Source organism: Mizuhopecten yessoensis, unplaced genomic scaffold, assembly GCF_002113885.1.
Source record: "Mizuhopecten yessoensis strain PY_sf001 unplaced genomic scaffold, ASM211388v2 scaffold11087, whole genome shotgun sequence".
NCBI lineage: Eukaryota > Metazoa > Mollusca > Bivalvia > Pectinida > Pectinidae > Mizuhopecten > Mizuhopecten yessoensis.
The window spans coordinates 263,643-275,712 of record NW_018408873.1 but is presented as its reverse complement, the minus strand read 5'-3'; the positions used below and the strand labels follow the sequence as shown (position 1 = coordinate 275,712).

General features: G+C 35.6%; 1 protein-coding gene across 4 annotated transcripts in view; it reads right to left on the bottom strand.

Moving 5' to 3' along the window:
- Positions 1–12,070, bottom strand: part of LOC110465532 (ATP-citrate synthase-like) — a 78,676-nt gene that overhangs the window by 12,082 nt on the left and 54,524 nt on the right. For all 4 annotated transcript variants that reach the window (XM_021521427.1, XM_021521429.1, XM_021521431.1 and 1 more), the window contains 8 exons: positions 10,410–10,654; positions 5,571–5,623; positions 5,174–5,289; positions 3,437–3,541; positions 2,488–2,579; positions 1,738–1,842; positions 1,023–1,104; positions 581–691 (listed from right to left, as the gene is read on the bottom strand). In XM_021521427.1, the coding sequence (XP_021377102.1) occupies positions 581–691; positions 1,023–1,104; positions 1,738–1,842; positions 2,488–2,579; positions 3,437–3,541; positions 5,174–5,289; positions 5,571–5,623; positions 10,410–10,654 (909 nt within the window). The remainder of the gene's footprint in view (positions 1–580; positions 692–1,022; positions 1,105–1,737; positions 1,843–2,487; positions 2,580–3,436; positions 3,542–5,173; positions 5,290–5,570; positions 5,624–10,409; positions 10,655–12,070) is intronic.

The window sequence follows — 12,070 nt, the reverse complement described above, 5'->3', positions numbered from 1 at the left end:
CTTTTTCTCAAGTTTCATAAGGCCCAGGGTCATAATATTTGGCCCATAGGTACCTGGGATGGAGTGCTAAAAAGCTCTTTCATTAAAACGACCTTGACCTAGTTTCAAGGTCACAGGGGTCAAATATGTTAAAACTTCAAACACAAACAACGATATCCTAAGAAGCATTTGGTCTAGAGTCATGATACTTGTGTATGTTATGTAGACCAGCTGTAAATCGTTTGCTGTATTTCAGTAATGAGGTTAAATGTCAACTTTAAGTGCTAGCCGATATCAATGGTCAACATGGGTTAAAAGCTTAAAAATTCAAATTTTGAAATTTCAAACAACAATATCTTGTGAAGCGTTTAAGAGATGTTAAAATGTCATGTGTTCTAGTTACCAAATTTGGTCAGAAGTTACCTATATGTCAGTTTCATGTAACCAAAGAAACAGGTGAGCGATACAGGCCCTCTGGGCCTCTTGTTTCTGGACACCATCATCATATGACTTTTGTTGTTGTTGTTGTTGTGAAGACATAAAACTCCAGCAAGAACAATAAAAGTTCCATTTAAACCACATTAACTACAGTGACACTCACTTCTGATGTAAACATCTTAGCACAGGTACCAATACACCAGGCAACCACAGGCTTGTTGACGCGGCCATCCTTCATAGCGTTAATCATGTGATACTCCTCTGTTCCACCGACCTACAATACAGGAAATAATACAATTCACTTACTAACAGCATTGATAGAAGATTATTCATATGATGTTCAATTATTTTGTAAATATATCTGATTTTTTGGTCAGGATATCATTGCTTTTGCTGAGATGGTTAATTAACAAGATTGTTATAACTGAGATTTCTTATTATACAGAATACTTAATACTGAAATTGCCTATTACTGAGAATGCTAGTTACAGAGACTTTATTAAGAGTTTTTTGGGTTTTTTTCATGTATGATGTTCATAGTTAAAGCAACCCCCGTCTCATCTCTCAATGAGATTTCAAATAGGATACAACGACAGATTCCCTACCTCTCCCAGAAGGACAATCATTTTAACTTCAGGGTCGTCCTGATATCGTAAGATATGGTCCATGAATGTTGTTCCCGGATATCTGTACAATCAATAAACATATAGGATATCAGATTACATTGTATATTTCAATCAAAATATGAATTTTTGCATACATCAGTCTCAGGAAGTAGTCCCAAAAGAGATTCTGTATATTGTAATGTATCCCTTCTGATAAATATTTACTTTTCTTTCTGTAACAAACGGTATTCTTTCCAGGTTATATTGATAGGTCTACAATCTTAGCCAACAGAGCCCTAGACTAAATTGTTGTCCAGTCAGTAGAACTGACCACATGTGTGGTTAGGGTCTGTAAGACTGTTGGCACTTCCTTAAGAGAGCTATGAGTGCAGTAATAAACAATGTAGTATACAGTCGTCCTTCACAAGTCTTTGGTGGAAATCATGGAATAACAAAAAATGACCAGCTGTGTGATACATTTGCTATGGAGGGTTTTATTGACAAGATATAATAATAATCATGTATATGAATATAATACGCAATCAGTAATTTTTCTTATCAACTACCAAGATCATTTGTTCTAGCATAAAACATAAGGATATTAAGGTCAAGGTCACAAATGCAACCAAGTAAAAACTTAACAAAAACTGACTAAATGTCAAGGGAACAAATACACCAAAATGTTCTAACTCAAACTTTTGACCAGATAACTGACCTGTCTCCCCCTATAGCTACCCCCTCATACACGCCGTTTGTGTTGAGTGCCATGATATTGTTGAGTTCGTTGGACATTCCACCAGATCTGGAGACGTATGCCACGCTGTAAATCAAACAGAAAGACATTGAAACAGTTACTACATCACACAAGTAATTCATGTTCCTTACACAGTTTTACATGTTTAACTTGTGTCCAAGTAAAATGTTTTGTCTGTAAACGTAGGCACTGAGTAGCAATAGTATGTTAGGAGGGATAAGTGACTCAAGTGGGACGTCCAATTTAAGAGGGATATTTGATTTATCGGAGTTGGAGTAAGGAACATGCTATTCCAAATTCATGGGAATATTTGCCTTGTCCCAGTATGGAGGGGGATATTTGAGCCATGTGGATTTTAGCTAGGAGGCATATTTGACTAACAGGAGTTGGAGTCTGAAGGGATATTTGAGTCATCACAGTTCGAGTTTGGAGGGGTTATTGCCTCATCTGAGTTTGGATTCAGAGGAAAATTTTATTCTTCGGGGTCAAAAGAGGCATTTTACTCATCTCAGACCTGAGTTTGAGTCAGAAAGGGTACATGACTCATATTTCTTTATTTTACAAATATTTAAAACTGTTTAGTATTTTTATACATTTTTTCTTTTGAATTACTTAAAAAACAGTATCAAACTCTCTTATAAACTTGCTCTATTAAGTTACTGACATTAAGTTTAATTGATGAAGAATTTAATTGTTGCTAACATCACGTACCTGCCTGGCCTGTAAAGTTTTGAGGCCAGAATGTTGTCCAGCATACCTCCTGTGTTACCAATCTTAAAACATCCGGGCTTAACGCCACCAACCTTGGGGGAGATAATTACATCATAAATAGACACCAAATGCAGGGGAGATAATAACATAATAAATAGACACCAAATGCAGGGGAGATAATTACATCATAAATAGACACCGAACGCAGGAGAGATAATTACATCATAAATAGACACCAAATGCAGGGGAGATAATTACATCATAAATAGACACCAAACGCAGAGGAGATACTTACATCATAAATAGACACCGAACGCAAGGGAGATAATTACATCATAAATAGACACCAAACGCAGAGGAGATACTTACATCATAAATAGACACCGAACGCAGGGGAGCTAATTACATCATAAATAGACACCAAATTCAGGGGAGATAATAACATAATAAATAGACACCAAATGCAGGGGAGATAATTACATAATAAATAGACACCAAACGCAAAGGAGATAATAAGTTGAGCTATCTGTCTTATATTTTTGAAAGATTTGAAACGGTCTTTGGAACTTCATAAACAGGAAAGCTCACTTTCCAAAGTTTTGCATGTAGAAACAGAAACAAACAACTTCCAGTTCTTTGTTTGTTGTTTACTAAATTAGCATGAGAACATTCACATGCTTTACATATTAACATGATAGGTAATGTATTGAAATACTGTGCAATATACTGTTACATTACCTACCATATTGACACTCTATAATACATATTGACAAACTAGATGATTTTGTTGAGTACCTAATAATATTGTATCAGTATTGCAATAGTATACCTTAATAATGCAACTACTGTGAAAAGTGATTTAACCAATGACAGTAATATTACACAGATCAAAATTGGCGGAAATAGTCACCTCCATGCATAGAACACAAAAAGTAAACCATCAACTCACTGTAGCTGGACCAATGATGGACACGCCTTTCTCGGTGGCTTTTTTCGCCAGGTTCCTTGTCAGATTTTCTGGAATTCCCTCCGCTATGATGGCAATGGTTCGAATCTAAAGGTCAAAGGGAGATCAGAAAATTGTTTTTTTGGAGAATAGAATGAATCCCTAACATCATTATATGACTAATCTATCAACATTTCATTCTCTTAATTTAAAAAATAATAATTAGAATATTGATAATTATCAAATGAAGGTGATCTTACCTGTGGGAAGTTGAGAGTTTCCATGTTACCGGAGATTAGTTTATATGGTGCTCTTGTCGGCAAATCTTATCTGAGGGAAGTTGAGAGTTTCCATGTTACCTGAGGTTAGTTTATATGGTGCTCTTGTCGGCAAATCTTACCTGAGGGAAGTTGTGAGTTTCCATGTTACCTGAGGTTAGTTTATATGGTGCTCTTGTCGGCAAATCTTATCTGAGGGAAGTTGTGAGTTTCCATGTTACCTGAGGTTAGTTTATATGGTGCTCTTGTCGGCAAATCTTACCTGAGGGAAGTTGTGAGTTTCCATGTTACCTGAGATTATTTTATATGGTGCTCTTGTCGGCAAATCTTATCTGAGGGAAGTTGTGAGTTTCCATGTTACCTGAGGTTAGTTTCTATGGTGCTCTTGTCGGTAAATCTTATATGAGGGAAGTTGAGAGTTTCCATGTTACCGGAGATTAGTTTATATGGTGCTCATGTAGGCAAATCTTACCTGAGGGAAGTTGTGAGTTTCCATGTTACCGGAGATTAGTTTATATGGTGCTCTTGTCGGCAAATCTTATCTTAGAAGTTGAGAGTTTCCATGTTACCTGAGGTTAGTTTATATGGTGCTCTTGTTGGCAAATCTTACCTGAGGGAAGTTGTGAGTTTCCATGTTACCTGAGGTTAGTTTATATGGTGCTCTTGTCGGCAAATCTTATCTGAGGGAAGTTGAGAGTTTCCATGTTACCTGAGGTTAGTTTATATGGTGCTCTTGTCGGCAAATCTCATCTGAGGGAAGTTGAGAGTTTCCATGTTACCGGAGATTAGTTTATATGGTGCTCTTGTCGGCAAATCTTACCTGAGGGAAGTTGAGAGTTTCCATGTTACCTGAGATTAGTTTCTATGGTGCTGGTGCTCTAGTATGCAAATCTTACCTGAGGGAAGTTGATAGTTTCCATGTTACCTGAGGTTAGTTTATATGGTGCTCTTGTTGGCAAATCTTACCTGAGGGAAGTTGTGAGTTTCCATGTTACCTGAGGTTAGTTTATATGGTGCTCTTGTTTGCAAATCTTATCTGTGGGAAGTTGAGAGTTTCCATGTTACCTGAGATTAGTTTATATGGTGCTCTTGTCGGCAAATCTTATCTGAGGGAAGTTGAGAGTTTCCATGTTACCTGAGGTTAATTTCTATGGTGCTCTTGTTGGAAAGTCTTACCTTTGGAAAGTTGATAGTTTCCATGTTACCTGAGATTAGTTTCTATGGTGCTCTTGTTGGAAAGTCTTACCTTTGGGAAGTTGAGAGTTTCCATGTTACCTGAGGTTAGTTTCTATGGTGCTCTTGTTGGAAAGTCTTACCTAAGGGAAGTTGAGAGTCTCCATGTTACCTGAGATTAGTTTATATGGTGCTCTTGTCGGCAAATCTTACCTGAGGGAAGTTGAGAGTTTCCATGTTACCTGAGATTAGTTTCTATGGTGCTGGTGCTCTAGTATGCAAAACTTACCTGAGGGAAGTTGAGAGTTTCCATGTTGCTCTCATAGGCAGATCTAAGAGATGCGAAGCTGACCATTACATCAGCCTCTGGGTGCTTTGCCATGGCATCAGCCATACTCTTGTACACTGAAATCATACAAGGGTCAAGATAATTCAACACTGTGTTTTATATTTTTTTAGAATCAATTTCACAGAATCAATTTTAGCAGATTTCAGGTCTTGTAGTCAACGCACAGTGCTACAATAAGTATGTTTTGATATGGTTTTATATTTGCACATTAATTTGTTGTGGCAAATAGTTTCCAGGGAAAAATTGTGAAAATCAGAATCTCCCAAAGAAAAACAACCTGTACTATGTATTATGTACTGGATTGTGACCCACTAACCACTGGAGGAATGACACATACCTGGTACAAGGATCTCCTTGTGTCCCCAGTAAAACTTCTGTTTGTGGTCCCCACTGAAATATTCATATAGCATGCATAATTAAATTAGTTAAGGGTGTATGCTAACTTCTGTTACAGAAAATTATTCAGATCGCCTTCGCCGATACACATGATTAGGACAGTGATGATGATCTTCCACTAGCGGAAGTAGTGCGACTTGACTTGGAGGAAATGGAAATATTCCAGAGCATGTCTAAGGCCTCAAACTTTGGGATTGATGATACATGAATGAACATTGGCAGCAAATTGATTGTACAAATATTTAATGTTGATGTGTAATCAATAAATTATGGCGTACAATATTTTGCAATTTGATTTTTTTTTATTTTTACACCACAGAAAGCCTGCAGGATATAATGTAAAAAGAAAGCCTGAAGGATATAATGTAAAAAAACATTAACAGATAACCCACACCTGTAGATAGCCCACTGGGTGTCTGAAAGCCCGCCGGCTATCCGCAGGAAATTACGGTATGCTTAATTCAGTTAATGGTGTATGCTACCTTACTGTAACACATATAACTAATCAAGTTAAGGGTGTATGCTACCTTACTGTAACACATATAACTAATCAAGTTAAGGGTGTATGCTACCTTACTGTATAACATATAACTAATCAAGTTAAGGGTGTATGCTACCTTACTGTATAACACTTATAATTAATCGAGTTAAGGGTGTATGCTACCTTACTGTAACACATATAACTAATCAAGTTAAGGGTGTATGCTACCTTACTGTATAACACTTATAACTAATCAAGTTAAGGGTGTATGCTACCTTACTGTAACACATATAACTAATCAAGTTAAGGGTGTATGCTACCTTACTGTAACACTTATAACTAATCAAGTTAAGGGTGTATGCTACTTTACTGTATAACACATATAACTAATCAAGTTAAGGGTGTATGCTACCTTACTGTATAACATATAACTAACCAAGTTAAGGGTGTAAGCTACCTTACTGTATAACATATAAATAATCAAGTTAAGGGTGCATGCTACTTTACTGTAGAACACATATAACTAATCAAGGTAAGGGTGTATGCTACCTTACCGTATAACACTTATAATTAATCGAGTTAAGGGTGTATGTTACCTTACTGTAACACATATCACTAATCAAGTTAAGTGTGTATGCTACCTTAATGTAACACATATAACTAAGCAAGTTTAGGGTGTATGTTACCTTACTGTAACACATGTAACTAATCACGTTAAGGGTGTATGCTACCTTACTGTAATACATATAACTAATCAAGTTAAGGGTGTATGCTACCTTACTATAACACATATAACTAATCAAGTTTAGGGTGTATGCTACCTTACTGTGTTAAGCTAAGGAATAACCATGATTATTTTTGGGGCTATACAGTTTATACCGAAAAAACTGTGTGCACTTTGCATAAATCTGCGAAGCAATTACCTGAACACACAATCACCCTTGATGACTCAAAAGTCATCAGAAACTAAGATAGCCAAGTGCAGTATATATGGTTATTGCATGGAGAATGGGAAGAGAAGTTGGCAGCCCAAGAGCAAGATGGAGGACAGTAGTTAAGGCCCTATATGTCACCCATTGGTGAAGAGGATTAAGTACATTAGGTAACATATGTACATTTGAAAGATAAATATATTGATAATTCTCAGTGTATTATGAATGATGACACAACGCACAATCAAAGTGTTCAAAAAGATATCAATACAATATAATAGAGATATTCTTCAACAAAGCAAAGTAAAGAGAGCGATCCATAGCCCCCCACCCCCATATCCAGACAAACTTTTTATCAACAAGAGGCCCATGGGCCTTAACGGTCACCTGATATATTTATACAGAGAGTTGATTTTGTTTTTAACATGAACAGAATTATTCAAAGTGACAAAAAACAATAAAACCACCTTATTCAATATCTAGCATACAGATTTCAGACTAAAAAGTATTTGAAACTAACACCTCTGATTCTAAACAAGGGAAATGAAGAAATTTTAGCACACTGACTCCTTTGAGCCCCACCCTGATTTCCCGATCAGACGTGAAAAGGTATGGGTCACCTGGTACCCTGGTTTAATCCCAAATAAAGAACCTCTTGCACGCTACCATCCGAGCCAACAAGAGTGATTGGTACAATTTGATATAACTTGTTTCATAATTGTTGTAAAATAAATAAAAGTTTATTTACTATACATAGCATTTGCATCACGTCACAATATAACCTTACCGAGACGTCAACCCTCTACAATACAATTGTATCGCATTTTTATTAAATTAGGTCTCAATTAGCCAAATTGTTATTTTGTCCTGAAGATGGCCAGCCAAGCAGGCCTAAACATGAACACACAAGTACAGATTGCCTGACTGTTCTTATGGGGCGGAGTATCCTTTGATCTTTCGATATAAATAAATCTCTTGATATTAACGACACATTATTCAAAAACCTTCACTGTACTAATGTTTTGTGTCTTTCAACCATTTCAAAGTTCCAACAAATCTATGATAAATTTTCTCCTGTGTCGTGGGCCATATCAACTCCAAATGTAGGATTTCAATTACAGATACGCCAAATCAGAAGCTACATAATATTGTCCTTGTCCTGAGATCATGAAACGTTCAAAGTCTAAAATTGTCAAGTTTTGACTTAACCAGTTACAGATGTCATGAAAATTGACGTCATACATGATTGGCTAGGGTCAAGTCTAAGATTATATCATGATTCCGGGGTCTGGATTTATAAATTTTATGATTTTTTCCTGTTGGCAATTTGCAAAAATCTGAACTTCAATTATTATTTCACTATTTTTTTTGCTTTGTTTGGACCTTTAACAATGTTCATTCCCTTGTCTTTTCCAGGATGCTTGTGATGCTGTTAGTCTTAGTAACAAGATGCCCAAGAGCATTAGCGGTCACCTGAGTTATGTAATAGGTACTGGTAGCTCAATTTCATTGCTGAGATGTGATGTGGAAATCAACATGTAAATTAAATGAAATACAATACTTGTCATGTCACCAAAGGATCAGAACTTGAAAAAAAATATTCAAATATATTATTTTGCTATTGAGAAATATAATATCTATTGTTATTTTGCCAATTTTCCTCTTTGGCCAACCCCTGGGATAGGACAGGATCTTACTTTATGATACTATTAAGTATTTAATTTCAATTTCCTTATAACTATTCCAACTGAGTTTGAATTATTTCTTGCTGAAAATGGACAAGATATAGTCAGAAGTTTTATTTCCCTATATAAAATATAGTATACTTTACCCCCTCCCCAGGGGAGATCAGATGATGTGGGAGATCGTGAAATTTACAATTTAGATTATGCACCTAAGGACTTTTCTATCCATGAAGAGTATTTGTTTGTAAAAATCTGAGTATCATGAATATTTTTTAAACTTTTAACCATTTTCCCCATTAACCATTTTCCTTTGCTACAGCCCCTGGGGATGGGGCAGGATCTTATTTTCTCATATCATCTAATTGCCATCTGGCATCATAATCATTCCAACACAGATTGAATAATTTCCTGCCAAAAATGGACAAAATATACCCAAAAGTGTCAGTTTTCTATATAAACTAAAGTCAACTTTACCCCCTCCCCAACTGAGAATGGATGGCCCGGGGGTAATGAAATTGAAAAATAGATAAAGCCCCTGATGGAATTTTCATCCATGCACAGAATTTGATTGTAGTACTTCTGAGTCTGAATAAGAAGATGTTTGAAATATTGGTATATTTTCCCTTTGGGACCCCGCCCATATATTTGGTATGAAATATACTGTTTGGACATAGCACTAGCAGTCGTTGATTTGTACTAATAGCGAATGCTTATAATCAATTGATGGATGATATACGTAATCAATAGGACACATACATGTATGGTATTTTATAATAAACACGCTAACAAAAACGTACTTTCGTTTAACGCGATGAAAACGGTTGGACCATATTGCGAATTTGTTATGAAATATGGATGAGCCTAGTGATTAAATGTTGATTTGGCTAGTCTTGGTAAAGTCTTTCTAGGTCTTCATTTGTATTTGCGAGTCCGTCAAGTTAGACCTCTGAAGTGTTACATTTGAAATAGAACTATCCCGCTGTCTCCGACCTCGTACTTTTTTCTTATGAACAACGTGGTTTTGACAGTTCGCACACTTTACAGTCTTAAGCTTTATCTTAAATCATTTTCACCGATTTCATGATAGTCTACTCACGAAAGATGTTCATAAACATGGAATGGCGAAATGCCGTAGCTTTTGCATTTTATTTGTATCAAAGAATAAATAATTGACGAAATGAAATTCAGTAGACGATGTTTTGATGTTGGATTTACGCTATTGAAACCAATATCTTACTTCGAGATATCCAAGTTTTATTTACTAAGATAAAGAAGAGATTTGGCCGGGACCGGAGATAAACAGGGTCTTCGAGTTATAAGAGTTCGAGATAATGAGGTTCGACTGTAAAGTCAAATTAATTTACAATTTTAATAAAACCCCTGATGATCTTTCCATCCATGCAAAAAATTGACTGTAGTACCTCTAAGCCTGGAGAAGAAGATTTTTGAAATATTGGTTAATTTTCCCTTTGGGGCCCTGCCCTGGCCCCTGAGGTTGGGGTAGGAATCCAATTTAACAATTTAGTAGCCTCATCTACCAAGAATGATTCAGATCAAGTTTAATTTTTTTAATGCACTGGGTCTTGAGAAGAAGTCGAAAATGTAAAATAGTTTACGCACGACGGACGGAAAGCGATTAGAATAGGTCACTTGAGCAAAGCTCAGGTGACCTAAAAACTTACGTGAAGGGGTATATCATGGCAACCACGGACGGCTCCTTGCGCGAGCAGACATAGTCGAAGTCCAGCATGCCTTGAACAGCACGCTGCTGCATGCCCCACACAATGGCCTTTGTCTTGTTAGTAAACAAGGGCCCTGTATTACCCTGCGAGGTTGACCTCTGGGTCATGTTGCTCTTAGAGTCGGCCGACTTTGATGGTGATTTACCTTCCACCATAGAACTTCTCCGACTGCTGGACGGAGACTGCTGCAATTATCAATAAGGGCTGAAGTTAAATTTCTTCATCAAAAGTAAATAAATTACACTTTCAGTTTAAAATCAGAGTTTCTTACCTTTGACTAGCACATATAGCTTTAAAGAAAAAATTATCTGACAATAAAAAGGTTGAGTTATCTCCCTTCGTTTTCAAAAGTATGCAATGAAGTCACCATCATCCTTCATCTAGTAAAAGTACAAACTTTTAGTCTAGAAAATTCTAAAGTATAGAGACCATGGGCCCAAATATTTGTATTTAGTATTTATTGGAGTTGTGTAAGTTTCAGCCATATAAAAATAGAATGCACTGAAATAGAAGAAATATAGTTATGAAATAATATAAATTATTCCGTTTAAACTGTACAACATAAAGAAATATCCACATAATCAGATGAAGTAGGAAGCAGAATCACATTAAACTGACATCGATCTTGTTATATGAACAAATATATTTCTAATTAGGGCATTCGAAACTTCACTGAAATTCTTTCAAAAATCTTGTTACTACAATGTATAAATATAAACGGACGTTTTTTCCAGTTATATCAAAACATAATTTTATCATCCCGACAACTTTGAGATAAAAAGGCTCTGACTACTGTCAGCATTAAAGTTTTCAGCTTTAAATGTTTTAAAAGGAGATCCCAATTTTTGAATTCACCATCTTGTAAGGCCTACATCAGCATGTTAAATAAGTGGTAGTTTCCTTAAATCCTTTGCTGAATCAGAAATTTTGTTCAGGTAGGTAGTACCAACAGCATTTGCTGTCTCAACAAAGAAGAGTTCAAAGTTGTTCTTTATTTTCTGAATTTTCATTTGTAATTTTTTTTAAAGAAAGGATCACAAAAAAAAACAAAGGAAATTTAATCATCAAATATTTTTTTATTTTTTTGGTAGCTATCAGTTATTTTAATATTTTTTTGCAACATAACAGGGAGACATTTCAAAGTTTTAAAACTTTCTAAAAAGAACTCACAATATCAGTCTGCCATAGTTGTTTCCTTAAATGTACACAGAGGAAACAAGATAACATACTCTGGAACATACAATTTGGCAACACCTGTATACAACAGATAGGTTGTGGGATGCTATGTTAAACAACCAAAACGGCAACAACAACAAAATAATTATGATAAGGTGAAAAATCACAGGCAGAAAATTTTAGTATCAATATTGTATTGTATAATAAAAATTAATATATATGTATACAATAATTAAAGAAATGAAAAGTCATAGGCAGAAAATGTTAATATTAATATTGCATTGTTTACTATTGATAGGTTTACACTTTGCTGGGTTAGTAAGAGATATTAATATTGCATTGTTTACTATTGATAGGTTTACACTTTCCTGGGTTAGTAAGAGATATTAATATTGTATTGTTTACTATTGATAGGTTTACACTTT